The 14659-nt window shown below is 46.8% G+C and overlaps 1 protein-coding gene across 1 annotated transcript; it reads right to left on the bottom strand.

Annotated features, from left to right (window-relative positions):
- Window positions 1–2734: 2734 nt before the first annotated feature.
- Window positions 2735–5518, bottom strand: LOC124202776 (zinc finger protein Noc-like). Its single transcript, XM_046599197.1, has 2 exons — window positions 4892–5518; window positions 2735–4813 (listed from the first exon to the last, which is right to left on the bottom strand). Exons 1-2 carry the CDS (start codon window positions 5003–5005, stop codon window positions 2948–2950), a joined length of 1980 nt encoding a protein of 659 aa, XP_046455153.1. The 5' UTR covers window positions 5006–5518; the 3' UTR covers window positions 2735–2947.
- Between the last annotated feature and the right edge of the window lie 9141 nt (window positions 5519–14659).

Here is a 14659-nt window from a genome sequence, read left to right as displayed (position 1 = left end):
ACGGGCCCCTATTTTGCTGGCGTTCGCCACGACAGTTACGAGCTCATAAACTTTCCTCTTTCTTCTTTGCTGTGTACCAGCGCTGAAATGCTCTTCTTCTTTTACTTTTTTGGGCCGTTTTTTGTTGTTGTTGTTGTTGCTCCCAGCAGAAGAAATCGTCACACACACACCAATTGTGAATGTTGGGCACTGCCGATAGATTATTTGATGACGACCTGAAATCGTTTCCGTTCGCTCAGTCACAGATGATGAATAAATTCTTTGGCCTCCCCATCTTCACTCGCCATTTATTTATTGACCAAATTTCCTTTTATTGTGGCGTATAAATTATACGTGGGGGGAGAATAAATAAGAAGTAACAACTTATATATTTTTTGGTTCACCCCATACTGTGTGTGATCCTTTTGCGCCGCAGCTGGAAGTAGAAAATCATTTTCATTTCTTCTTTCTACCGATTTATTAATGAAGCCCAACGACTTGAAAGGGCCCCATTTGTAATCAAAACTGTTTTTGGGACCATTTCTTAGCTCCAAACTCCCCCGCCATTAAAAAACGGAGCGTGAAACGGTCGCCACATAAAATGAAGGGGGCCAGGGTCTGCCGGGGCAATTTATTAGACGTGACTATAACACGCCAACATCTTTTCCCTTACCGTTGTTGTTGTCTTTGAACCTTTCAACGTTTCTTTACGGTTATGATTATTGCAGTAGCTCTACTCAACAGACAGACGAGCGTTTCCACTTTCGCTTGATGGCCGTCGCGTGTTTTGACAATTGATTTTTTACTGCGCACACGACGACACATTTTCCGCTCTCGACTACTGAACGGCCGACGCCCAGCAGCAGCAACAGAATAAAGAAGTGCGGGACGGTCGTCCAGGTGCCCTAGAGGCTTATAAAACATCTCGCTCGCCGTCCTGCATGTCATTTGAGATGGATAATAAACAACCAGGAGCGATCTCCTACTCTACTCTACTCGGATGTCAGAGGGAAATGTTTTTTTCCGTCATACGGCGATATGATTGAAAAGGATATCAGATGATTTTGACAGCTGGAGTTCTTCTCTTGTTGATAACAAAGGACGAAAATCATAGACTCGTTGATATTTTTCCCCAGTTTTTATTCTTTCCCCCACGTCCTTTTATGTCAAATGTTGACACGTCAGACGTGCCGACACACAAAGTCGAGGGGTGTGGCCCAATGACAAACACAGCTGCACACAAGCAACACCTTCTTGTTGTACTACTCTATTTCCCATTTTTTTCATTATTAGTCGGTAATATGCAGATGATATTCAAATCGCACCCCACCTGGAACTTTAGCACCGGATGCGATATGCAATCCGGTCGTGATTTCGGCTAATCTCGTCTCATACAACTGGGACGACATCTGTCGGCGACGGTCAGTTTGGTGGTTAAAAACGAGAAATGAAAACCGCAGGCGGATGATGATAGGAAAGTTGCCACTTGTTCTGCTGTTAGAGTGAAGAAAAAGGTCGTGCGGATGAGCGATGAGCGACGAGCGGAGAGAGTTGCGAGTAGTATCGATGAATCCATCACTCTTGTCTGGCTGCTGCTGTAACGAATGAAAGGCGAGTCGTCAAGGAGCTTCACCTCTCAGCTAACTACACACGATCCTTCATCTTCTTCTTCTTTTTATTCTTTTCATGTTTCTCCTCTTCTGTGTGTGTGTGCGATGCGCGTCGAAAGGAGAAGAACAACAACAACCGTCTCCTTCTAGGTTGTTGTTGTTGTTGCTCACTCCATATAATGCAGAAGAGGAGGAGGAGGAGAAGGAGCTGTCAAGGAGCGCATGACTTATGATCGGTGCTGTGGGGGCCGGGCCGCCTTGTGTTGTTGGATGGGGGGGGATAGGCGCTCCTGTGGTCGACAGTCTGAAAAACGAACCCCTCCAGCTCCCCCGCCGACTCTTTTCTCTCCTATAGGGTCTCTTCTCTTTCTTTTCTCATCCGTTATTTACAAGACAGAATTATTACCGAGCAGCACTCGTAACGCCCTGCACTACCCCCCGAGGGTCACACACAACACTCACAATCGTCCGTCTTCTTCTTCTTCTTCTTTTGCCCGTCGTTCATTTGATCGAACAAGAAAATGGGAAAAGGCAGGAATTAGCGTCAACACAGTCGCCCTGTAGCTCCTAACAGTTAAAGAACAGGAGCGGGAAAAATAAAAGTTGGCGGCTCGAGTGTCGGGACGGATATTATTGCGGGTCGTGTCGTGGATTTTTGATCGAAAAAATTCCCTTCCACTCCAAAAGTGGACGGGAGAGATGCGCATCTTGTTTTTCACGCAGCAGCAGCAGCTGGCCCTTTTGTTTTTGGGCTCTTGTCAAGTGAATGGCTGCGGACGCGACTCGTTGGCCCGTCGGGGGGGAAAGGAGCTTTCAACGCCCAAACTAATGGCCATTTTACGACCAGACGACAACCGGCGTCGTCGTCGCCGCCACCGCCGCTCAAACTGCCAATGGGCCTGACACACGCAGACAAGGCGTCGACCGACGTCTAGTAGCAACTGTCTCACCCTCTACCCGTTGAAATATTGACGACAGTCGGGGGGAAAAAATAAAAATAAGAAATTCTTTTTAGGCGGTTTTTTTTTCAATTCAAATTTTTGTATTTTTTGTAATTATATTTACAGTCGTGTCAAATATTCAAAAATGGTGAAATCTTCCAAAATGTTATTAATTCAAATTTTATCCACAATTTTGCTGTTTTAAAATCGAGAGAGAGAGAAGAAACGAATCGAAATGTGTTAATTAATTGTGCCAACTGGTAATAACTCCTATACACACACACACACACACGAAGAAAGAAATGTAGAGTTAAAGAAAATTGAATTTTGGTTTGAAAAAGGAGGTGGTAAAAAATGAAAACACGGCAATTTAAAATTACAACAAAGAAATAATTAAAAAAAAAAAACGGAAATTTTTCAAGGTAAAACTCCAGCGCCGGCCAACATCCGCTGGCTGTAAAGTGAATAAGGATGAGTGGGGTAGTAGCTGGGCAGGCCGGCCAAACTGGCAGCAGCCGCGTACGGGTTGTGGTGGTGGTGATGGAGAGAGAGGAGGGCCGGATTGCTGTTGGGGGGTGGTGGCGCTCCGGCTGTCGGCAGCGGTGGCGGCCCGGCCGACGTTGAAAGTGGCGAGTGTTGAAGTGCCGACTGCTGTCCGCTGCTGGACAAATGTTTGCTGGAACTGGCAGCCGTACTGTACGGATGGTAACGGGCCATGGACAGGGGACTGAGAGGCGGAGTCGGATAAGTCCGGTGAAGGGCGGCAGCAGCCGAGGCGGCCAACAAATGGGCGCTGTGCGGATGCAGCGACGGATTGAGCAGCTGGTGGTGATGAATGCCGCCGGGCGAGTAACTGGACGACGAAGGAGAACTTAGCGACGGCTCGGCAGCAGCTGACGACGTCACGGCCGGTGGTGGTACCGACAGACTCGTGTGGGTGCGGAGGTGCTGGAGCAGCTCCTCGGACGATGGGAAACGTTTGCCGCAGTAATGGTCGGCCGCGATCCAGTTGCAAACGTACGGCCGCAATGTCAACAGAGTCGAGTCGGAGGCAGAGGCCGGCGTGACGATGGTCGACGGCGTCGACGTGCTCATTGCCAAACTGGACGACAGCGCCGCCGTCGAACTGGTCAGGCCTAGGCCGCCACTGCTGGAACTGCCACTGCTGGACGTGAAATGATTGGCGGTTGTTCTCGTCATGTGATCGCACTGGGTGCAACCAGCCGGGCAATTGCTGGATGTCATTGAAGCAGTTGAGGTTGTTGTTGTTGTGGCTACTGCTGGAGAAGAAGACGAGTTGTTGTTGTTGTTGGGGGAATTTGAAGATGAAACGGCGGTGCTGGCCGCTGATGCCGGGCTGCTGTTTGGACATCCGGTGCAATAAGGATCGCGGCAAATGCCGGCCGACTCGCCTCCCGCTTTGCTGGACGAGGAGGAGGAGGTTTGATGTTGTTGCAGTCGCTGGCCGTAGGAAACGGCACTGAGCGCTTGTTGGTAGCTGGCCAAGGAGAGGCCCAGCGAGACGGGCACGTGATGCACCGACGGATATCCGCCCAAATGGTGGGCCACTGCTGCCGAATAGGCCGGGTGTCTGAACGCTCCCAGGGCGGCGGCCGTGGCGGCGTCTAGGCCGGCCAATCCCGGGTGGTGGTAGGGGCTGAGTGGGTGGTGGTGATGCCCAGTCAAACTGCCAACCGACAGCGGTGACGGGAAAACGGGCGAGGGCCGGTGCTGGTGGTAAGCGGCCAGCATCGATTGCTGGATATCCTTTGACAACTGATTTTGTTGTTGTTGTTGCTGTTGTTGTTGTTGCATGGCCATGTCGAGAGCCATGCGCTGCTGCTCGGCCATGAATTTCGAATCTTGTTGAGATTGTTGTTGCTGAGAGTTGTTGTTGTTGTTGTTTGAAGGTGAAGTGGCCGACGCCGATTTGGTCGACGGACTTTTGAATCCCGATTTGTTGCTGGACGATTCGGACGATTCTTTGGCGGATTCGTGACGGCCATAAGGATCGAGATACTGTTGTTGTTGTTGGCTTTTTGATTGCGGCGGAGTCTTGCGGCTGGACTTGTCGCTGTTGGCGCCAGCATCGGACGAGTGGGCGAGTTTCTTCGACGGTTTGTCGCTCAAATTTTTGGTGACGGAAATGGACGACGAAGACGACGACGACGACGAAGAAGAAGACGACAATGTTGTTGAGGTTGTTGTCGACGGGGTGGGATCGGCCCCGATTTGACTGCAAGTCTGGGCCAGCAAAGCCAATGGACTCCTCTTTGAATCCAGCTGTTTAATTTTTAAAAACAATTTCCCATTTAGAAATGAATTTCTAAAAATTGATTAAAATCGATGAGAAATGTTTACCGTAGTGGTGAGATAATCCGGCTGGATGTATTGGTTAGATCCGTTGGTCAACATGTTGTCGTTGTTGTCGTTGTTTCGATGCGTTTTAGAATCAGATTCCAACACTTGGAGCATATCCGTCCGTCCTCAATTGAAATGAGCCACACTAAAGTCAAAGTTGTACGAAATCAAAACTTGTTTTTAAGAACACAGAAAAACACGTCCGTCTGGGTGCAAGTCTCGACTCCAACTGACGCTCCTCCTCGAATAAAATGGAGTTGTGTGCTGGTCTCTCTTTTTTTCGGGGGGCCGATGGTTGTGTATGTGGGGTGGTCCGTCCCTTTTTCTTATATTCTCCGCCCGCCCGCCCGCGCACGCTCCGTGGAGAGCCTCGCCCCCATGCAGCGAGCAGCAGAGAGAGAGTCTCGGGTTTATCTCTTGTATATATACTACGCGTCAATCCAACAACATTTCTGTACAGAAGAAGAAGAAGAAGAAGAATGGATTGATCGGAAATGTGTGTGTGTTGTCGCCCGTTTGGTGGCGCGATATTCAAACCACCGACAGGGTCCCCCACCATCTCAAAAAGAAAGAAGAAGAAGAAGTAAAAGTTGTGGTTTCTGTACCACCCAGAGCGCGAGTGATGATGACAGCCGCACATTTTTACAGAAAATTCTCTTTTTTTTTATTTTATTTTTTTGGCTGGAGAAGAAGAAGAAGAAGAAAAAGACCCACCGCTGACCAATCGGCGAACGACGGGCGTCTCCTTTGGGGGCCCTGTCAGACTCTACGATTGAATCACTTCTTCTTCTTCTTCTTCTTTTTCTTTGATTTCAAACTGGGCAAAAGTTTCGGTACACACAACTACTGAACCGCGCGAAACGGATCTATTTTGTTTTTCCTCCCCAATGGCGGCGGCAACAGTCGCCAATTTGAAACAATAAAAAGAAAACTGGGCGAATACGAAAAAAATCTTGGAATAAAAATATAAAAAAAGGGGCGTCCCAATAAAGCGATAAATCTTTTTCCTTCTCCAAAGATGGGGGGAAGAAGATAGATATGGTGTACATATTTATATGATATAACGCAATAAAAAAAAGAAGGGCCTTTTGAGTTTTTTATTTGTTGCCGCTTATATTAGACGACGACTAGTGGTGGTGGCTGTAGATCTAATAGATGTCGCTGTGACAATTCCTTCTCTCTCTTTCTCGTATATATCCTCGAGGGTACACGTACCAATAAGTGCCGCCGCCGCTAGAGAAGAGAGAGAAGAGCTGGGAAGGAAATGGGCGCGGAATGACGACAGTAAAACATCAAAAAGATGCCGAACCGCCGCCGCCGCCGCCGTCATCTTGTCGCCGCGTTATTGCCCCCACTCTTTTTTTCTTTTATTTTTTCGGCCATTTCATCACACACGGGCCGCCAGCGCCCGTTTGTCAGCGATTAAATGAGCACTTGTCTCCTCTATCAAATAGGTGTGGTGATTTATTTGAATGATACGACAAGCAGCGCCACCGCTAAAAGTCATCCCTCACTAGAGTCACTGGAAATCGAGTGGGAGGGAGGTGGGAAATTAACTCGTAAATTATTAATGGAATTAAGAAAAAAGATCGGCAGACAAGTGGCGGTTAGAAGAAGAAGAAGAGGTTAAAGGTTTTATTCATCCAGTCAGAAAGAGTATAGACACCCGCCCACCCGCCGCCGCTGTGGCGGGTCTCGCCCAGCACAACCGCGCGCCATATAATAGACGGAAAAGCTGGTCATCACATGGATGTACTGCTGGACCGTTGGATCCCCTTTTGATTTGGGAAATTTATGACTTTCCCCAACGACTGAAAAAGTTGATTATTCCATTCGCCTCCTCCCCCACCACCACCAAGGGGGTTGATTATCGCTCAGGGTTTCTTTTCCCTATAGCAAGAAATGCTAATGTCTTTTCTTGAGTTGTTTTTTTCTTCTTCTTTCATGCAGTCGTCGCTTTCTCTCTCTTGTGTTTTGATTCACGACGCAAGAAACAAAAAAGGGGGGAAGCCGAAACGATGGCACTTAACAACTCCTCGTTTTTCTCTCTGTATGTCTTGAGAAAAATCGTAAATTACATTTTTTTTTTACTAGAATAAAAAATATAAAATACGACTGGCGACTTTTTTTTCCAAGGGGAAAAGTTATTTATATGACGGCCGTGATGATGAACAATTTTTTCAAATATTTTTCCTTCCACCAAAATGGCTAATGATTTATCGGCCGTTTCCCGCAGTGTTGCCACCTCATCGTAGTAGAAACCCATTTCTCTTATATTAACTAGAAAACCGTGTTGGGCCGTCGTCGGAGCGACACACACAAGTCAATTTCAAAAGAAGAAGAAGAAGAAAAGTTTATACTATTTTTTTTCCCGCCGTATCGTTCAGTGGAATAGACGTGTCAATCCATCTTCCGCTTTTCTTTCTCTCGTTGCTGGGGGGGGGGGGCCTTGACGAGATGATGGATGACCTTTTTTCCCGTTTCACATCCGTCTCGTTTCCACTGGTGCGTGGGTGGCGCAGCATTTCCACCCCCCTCTCCACCGTGCAGTGCAGGATCGATTGTTTGCTGGCACTGTGGTATAGTCTAGAAAAACGTGTTTGATCATTAGGTGGTCAACAAACGAGCCGATGGCGTTATACGGAAAAGAAAAAATGAATTATTATCGTACATATCCCCCCTCTACTCCTTTTATAATATTATTATATTCTCCGTTTTGATGTGTAACAACTGTGAAAATGGGGGAAAAGATTTATTGAACCCAGCGGGGGGGAACCCAACTAAATTTCATCACTGCCATAAAAATAAATAAAAATATGAAAAAGAGTAAGACACACAATCTGCGAGTTTTGTAGTGACACGTTGGTGCCAGAAGAATTTCTCGTCTCTTTTATTTCCCTATTCGAATTGGTGGAATAAAAATAAAAACAAGAGTATAATCAGAGTGGGCCATATAAAAAAGCCCCCAAACTGCCATAAAAATCAAAAAAAGAGATAGCGCGCGGACGACGGCCCTTTTGTGTTTTGTTTCGGGGCTGCTGGACTGGAGATTTATTATAGAGCCGCGCTCGACTATCGGCTGATGAAGAATTATTACGCCGCCGCTCGTCATATTATATTTTTGTGGGTGGCTGCTGCTGAGCAGATCCCCCCTCTCTCTTTGTGTGTCTTCTGGTTTGTCTCCACTATCTCCTGCGGCTTCAATAATTGATGTGTGTGTGTCGGTCGGCTTCTTGACTCGTGTAAACTCACGGGGGACTGGCCGACTGGTCGGTGCGGCTATTAGCCATCAACAAGCGACGACGTTTTATTTAGATTCTCTACTGCTGCTGGATAGGCCGTCTGTTTTTCCTCTTGCACAGCCTAAACAGAAACACTGGCCGGCCACGCCCGCGCCATACATTCCCACCGGCCAATAAGACATTAGCGAAATGAGACGTGCGTATATATACGAAGGAACAAGAGACAGTCGCCGCCTTTTTTAGATTTTTGATAAGAGCCGACACCGCCGCCGCTTTTGATCTGCCGATTTTTATTGTTCACCCAAAAATGCGCCTGTCGTTGAACTTTGCTCCTAAACCCCAAAAAATATTTATAAAAATGGTGGAAAAAAGAAGAAACGTCACCTAAATCATGTTGTTGGTGGCCCCCCCGAAATAAATAAAAAAAAGGAGAAAAATCCTTATGTGATCCGCACACAGCCGACAACAGGGCCATTTACACGCACATACATAAACATCCCAGTCAAGTATATATATATGGCTCCCCCCCCCCTTCTCTCTCTCTCCATGCCGGGCCTCTCTGTGAAAAGAAGGAAAAGTTATAGTAGTTATATATATTATAATAATATATGTGGGCAGCTTAACAGCTCGACAGGGGGGCTGCTCTCTCTCTCTGCTGGGCACACAAAAACGAATAATAAACTGCCTCGTTTTGCTGTGTATGTCTATGGATGTGTGTACAGCACGCACGCCGCCATTGCCTCCAGTCGTCGTAATTCATTTGGAGAAAAAAAAGCCTCGAGGCTTTTATTCTTATGAAAACGCAAAAATGACAAGGATGAAGGATGGCCACCAAACACGGTTGCGCATCCATCTCTCTCTCTTTTTTCCCGTTTTTTTCGTGAAAAAATCTAACGATTTTAGGCCAAGTCAAAGAAGAAGAAGAATGAAAAGTTGTTGCGTGGGTAGTTGTTGCCTAGAACCTTTCAACATGTCAATTGTGTGTGTGTCGTCCTTTATTTCCTCTTGTGTGTGTTGAGACAGCCCTAAGCTGCTGCTGCTCCCCCATCCATCCATCCACCGCATATTATCCATCGGATGGAAGGAGAAGAGAAGAGGAGGGTGATGGTGGTGGTGCTGTCAAAAGACCATGTCAAAATAAGCTGTTGCCTTTGGGCTGCAGGCGACATGTGAGTGGGTTGGTGGGGCGTGATGACGCTGAATCTGACAGGTTCTCTTACTGCTGCACTATTTTCATCTCTTTTGCCTTTGATAATGGACTTTTCTCCTTCTTCTTCCCCCTCTTTCTCTCCTGTCGGCTGACAACTGTCACCTGTCAAAAAATCAGAAAAAGAGAAAAACTCTTCTTTTTCTATATGCGCGTCGTCGTCTTTCTGATTCGCTTGGCGCCGTGTGTGCCATTGCGACACGCGGGAATAAAACCGGTGCTGCTGGCTCCTGTGTGTGTGTGTTCCACCTTTTTTTCCAGTTAGGAGCCGCCTCCTCGTTTTGACAGTCGGTGTCTCTTGTCTCTCATCATCTTCTTCTTCTTTTCTTGACTTTTACCTGGGCGCGCTCGAGCTCACCTTGTCATTACCCGACTCCACCCACTCGGCGCAATGGACGGACGGCCGCCGTATCTCTCTCTCCCGTGTGTTCCAGAACAAATAACATCCATTAGCGCTTTTTTTCTTTTTTTCTTCCATCGACGCCCAAATGAATTTTAATAAAAATTGGGCCCCGTTTCCGCCGCGACTCTTTTTCGCTCCCGTTTGTTTTTTAAAACAAAATCTTAGACGTTAAGTCCATCAAAACGACTGCGTACATGTCATTAGCGTTTCGTCAGACTCCCGTCGACTCCAAGGCCGCAGTCACCACTCAACGTCCACAGATTACACATGAGAGAGCCGTGTGCGGAAGGAGGAGGTAAAAGATGATTATTATTAATCATCATTTTTTCCAGCCCCCCGTGTTTTACCCCTGGCTGGACGTAAGAAATGGCGACTAAGTATACAGAGAGAGACCAACGGACATTTTCTCTTGTCCTAGCGGGACGGGAAAAAAAAAGAAAAAGAAGGCCGGGCGGCGGCGGCCATAAAAACCAATTTTTAGACATTTAGAAATGGGATATCAAACATAAGGAGAGAGAAAGAAAGAAAGAAAGAAAAAACATTTAATTTTATGGAGATGTAAATGGCGGGAAGCGACGCATTCGAAACAGACACACAAATAATAAAACAACCCCCAAAAAAATAACGTTGCTGGTCAAAATCGTCACCGGCATTTTTCCAAATCGGCAATAAAGTCTCGACTCAATTGCTCGTAAAAAGAAATGCCATAAACTTTTTTTCTTGTGAAAACAAAACAACAACGACCAGCAGCAGAGAAGAAAGAAAATGACCAACAGGAAATCACGTGTGGCTCACGAGAATCGCCAGCGGCCGGCGCGGCCCATCCAATAAATTGTCTCCCATCCATCCGTCCTATAATTTTCAAAATTCCCGCCGCCGCTGCCCCGCCATGTTCGACAAAATGTTTTCCCAATAAAAAAGTGAAAAAATCCTACGCGAAATTGGCCATTTTTAAAACAAATAAAATGACGTCGTCGTTGGCGTTGGTAGGGGAATTATTGGCGAAGATGACGTGATTTTCTGTGTGTGCCGCTCTGTGGTAATTGAGCGTGTCATGGAGAAGAGAGAGGGGAAGGAACGTGTCACGTACACACAAGACACACACACACGCACACACATGCAGTCAGGCAGACAATGAACGATGTCGTCGTTGATATAAACAGCTGACAGCTACCAGCCTCCTCCTCCTCCTTCTTCTTTTTCCTGGTGGTGTGTTCAGTCAACAGTCACGTCCTTGTGTAATATAAGAGAAACGCTCTGGTGGGTGGGTGGGTGGGTAGAGAAGGTCATGTGGAGCTGTCGCTTTTCATGACGTCCATTGGCTCCTCTTTTTTCTCAAAAAGAATGGGGGAACGTGGGGGACGTGCGCATCTTCTGTACGAGATAAGGAGCCGAGTGCCGACACGGGAGACGTTGATAAACTACACGGCAGCTGATGGCTGACTGGCTGGGTGTACTCGAACGGGAGCAGCATAGCGCATTGATTTATGAAAGTCGAATGGAGAAGAAGAGGAACGACGTAATGACTTTCTTTTTGTACTTGACGTGTCATGTGTCTCTTATCGAAATTTTTATTATTATTATTTATTCAAGTTGAATTTTTAGAAATGGCGCAATGTCGTAATTCACGTTGTTTTCGGTTGTTTCGCGACTAGCTCGTGATTTATTTGACGGGCCCTGCGGTTTTTCTTTAACTTTTTTTCTTTTTTTACGGGTTGTTGGGTGGGTGGGTTGGATTTGATGGATGGAGTTGGGCCATTGTGTTTGGGGGGGCATGAAAACTGAGCGGACACGAAACTGGCAAGACAAGACACAAGATGGATGACTGCCGAGTGTTAAAAATAGTTGGTAAGGAGTAAGGAGAAATGCAGAAATTATTGATCTGGAAAAGACAATTTCCAAGTGGCAGGTTCTTTCTTTTCTTTTTTCTTTTTTTTGGGGTTGTCGTGAGTTGACACATCCATCTTTGTCAGCGACTTGTTGTTTTTCCTCCCATTTGATATCGCGTGTGCTCCTTTTGTCGACTGCGACAGTTGCAGCAGCAGCAGCAGCGCCATATCAGAAAGTTGAGAATTTTGTTATTTTCCCCTTTTTATTTTTCTCTCTTTCCATTTTCATTTTCTTCTGACCGGTTTTTTGATAGAACCCGGGTGATGGATGGGCACGAGCACAACTGACGGGCATCGATCCATATTCTTCTTCGTCTTTCCAACTTTTTATTTTTCTTTTTTCTTTTTCTCTGTTCGATTTCTGGTTGTTGTTGTTGGGTAATTGCTTGAATTTCCCCCTCATTTGCATGTGGCTATAGTCGAGAGCCGTGGATCAATGTCGGTCGGCTGGCCCGGAATTTGTTATTCACGACGTGTCTCTCTTATACCAACATTTGACTCTTTTTGTGCTGCTGCTGCTGCTACCGCTGGGCCAATGGGAAAAAGAAAAGAACTTGTCGATCGATTGATGTTGATCACCAGATATCACATCCAGCGGGGGGACTATGCGGAGGGACGACGTTGATGACAGGCAGCAGTGCCATCCATCCATCCATCCTGTCGCCCGTCTCTTCTTCTTCTTCTTCTGTGTGTCCTGCGCTGTTTGGGGGAATGATGAAACAGACAAGTCTTGCTCACACACAAAGATGGATCGACCCTTTTCTTTTCCTTTTTCTCCTATTCGGTCGTCACGGAATTCCATCACCATCCATCAACCCCCGGAAGAGAAAATCTCTCGTTTCTTGTTTCGCCGCGTTTATTTTTCAAATTTTTTCTCTAAAATGTTGATCGGCGCAAAATGTCGTTGGCGAATCAATGGGCGATGATTATTGGCGTGATTTGCTCCACCCACAACTCAGAATAAAAAGAAGAAGAAACGGCCGAGGCATTAACCTGTCAGCACCGGCCATGATTTATCGACGAAAAAAGAAAGAAGAATTATTATTAAAGAGCAGCAGCAAAAGAAGAAGAAGGTGGAAATCGACGACGGCTTAATAACAGGAGTGTGTCAGGTCCAAGGCAGTCATTAACCTTGATGGCCTGCCCCTTTTCTTCTTCTTTCCTATAGCTGCTGGGCACATGACAAACGACGCGAGCGCAAAAGAAACAGACGGGCCAGCAGCCCAGTCCGCCCTTTTATTTCCCCCCACCCTTTGGAGTGAAGTAGAGAGACAGGCCGATCCATCACTTTGGGTCGTCGAGGCCGCCGCCAGCAACGACCCGAATGATGTACGACCGACCGACTGACTGTAGAGAGAGAGGAAATAGACATCGGGTGGTTGCCGGGCTACAAATAAGACGGATGGATCCGCACTAAAGGCGAAATTCTTCTTCTTCTTTTTTTATTATTTTTTTTGCGATCCATCAAATGTTTTTTACTTTTTGTGTGTGTGAACCCGCAATGATCAAATTGTGTGTGCGGTGTGTTGAGCGTTGGAAAAATAATGGCCCGGTTGGTGTTGTTGACCTTGTTTTTTTTTTATTATTTTGAATTTGGCGCCGTTTCAAACTGCCGAAAAAATAAATAATCAACTCACAGAGATGAGAGGTGTCGTGCCAAGAAGAAGAAGAAGAAGAGACACACATGTGGTGAACGTCCGTTCGTTCATCGTGAAAAAGAAAAAGAAAAAAAGACAAGTGGATGATGACGCCTTTTGTGCTGGCTCATCGCTCCTCCGACTCACTTGACGTGAAGATGACGGATGAGTTTGTACTCCAACAACAGCAACAGCAGCAACAACCTTGTGGGAGCCATTGGGCCCGAGTGTCTGACAATGTCGACAGCCAATCAGTCGCGCGTCATTTCACGTCGTTCCCCCAAGTAAAAGAAGAAGAAGAAAGTTGGGCGCAAAGTGGAACAGACTCACTTTACTCGGCGTCAGCAACTTCAAAAACAACCAGAAAAGAAAAAGAAGTTTCTTATATATTTCTCTTTTCTTTTCCCGTGCGGACGGCCGCGCCCAGGGGACGGCCATGTGCGCTCGCCGATGGGGGGAGAGATGCATTAACGACGTGGCGATGGAAAGACATCAGAGCCGCCGCCTCGGCGGTAGCGGATGTGTGTGACGTCACACACAACCAACAGAGTCGATAGAGTCAAAGAAGTTGCCGACACTTTTTTTTTTTTTTGCTCCTGTTTATTTTTTCCGCCCCCCCTGCCCATCAGCAGAGATAAGAGGAGGACAGAAATGACACACCAGAAGCTCCTGCTCCTGCTCCTGTCGATCCTTGTACACTACACAATGTGTACATTCTAGTAGTCAAAGAGAGAGGTACGATGTTGAGCACGAAAGATATGAGGAGAGAGAGACGCCTTAGTTTCTTTCGAGTGCGTGACGTGACGGGTGGAAGAAGAAAAAACAGGGACAGCAGCAGTAGACGATCCATCATTCCGGCGGCGGCCAGTCGATTCATCATTCCGGCGGACTTGTTGCCCCCGTCGCCTCAAGGTGCCGTGCCCGTCTCGTCCTACGTTACAATTTGCAGGCGATATGGCTCTCTCCTTCTCTCTTTATTCTAACCACCCAACAACAACAGCAACAACAACAACAACAACAACCCGAAACATGTTATCAAGGAAAGTATAGCGGCACGGCAGCACCAGAAGAGAAGAAAAACCATCAGTCATGGCCGGTTTGACATTCGGTCGTGTCTTTCTAGATGCCAGTCTGGCAGCTCCTTTTGATGATCCCCTCCTCTTGCTGGATGGAGCTGACGATCCAGGCGGAAGGATCGGCCGGACATGATGAATGATGAAGGGGTCGGGAGCCCAGCAGCAGCTCATTCTTCTTCTTGACTCGTTCGCTCATTTTTCTTGACTGCCGCCCTCCCATTCTCTTTTTATTTTATTTTTTCGCCCACAGTTTCTTCTTCTTTGCTGGCCAACAACTTTTCTTTTTTATTTAGTGGGTGGGTGGAAGGGATTCC

Source organism: Daphnia pulex, chromosome 9, assembly GCF_021134715.1.
Source record: "Daphnia pulex isolate KAP4 chromosome 9, ASM2113471v1".
In the NCBI taxonomy this organism is placed as follows: Eukaryota; Metazoa; Arthropoda; class Branchiopoda; order Diplostraca; family Daphniidae; genus Daphnia; species Daphnia pulex.
The sequence above is the reverse complement of the archived record's forward strand: the minus strand, read 5'-3'. Positions and strand labels throughout refer to the sequence as shown.

What these genes read in the sequence shown, in the direction of transcription:
- LOC124202776 (XM_046599197.1), bottom strand. Translation starts at nt 5,005, where the DNA reads ATGCTCCAAGTGTTGGAATCTGATTCTAAAACGCATCGAAACAACGAC. An exon ending in CGGATTATCTCACCACTACG is followed by an intron (nt 4,814 to 4,891) that starts GTAAACATTTCT and finishes AAAATTAAACAG; the next exon opens with CTGGATTCAAAGAGGAGTCC.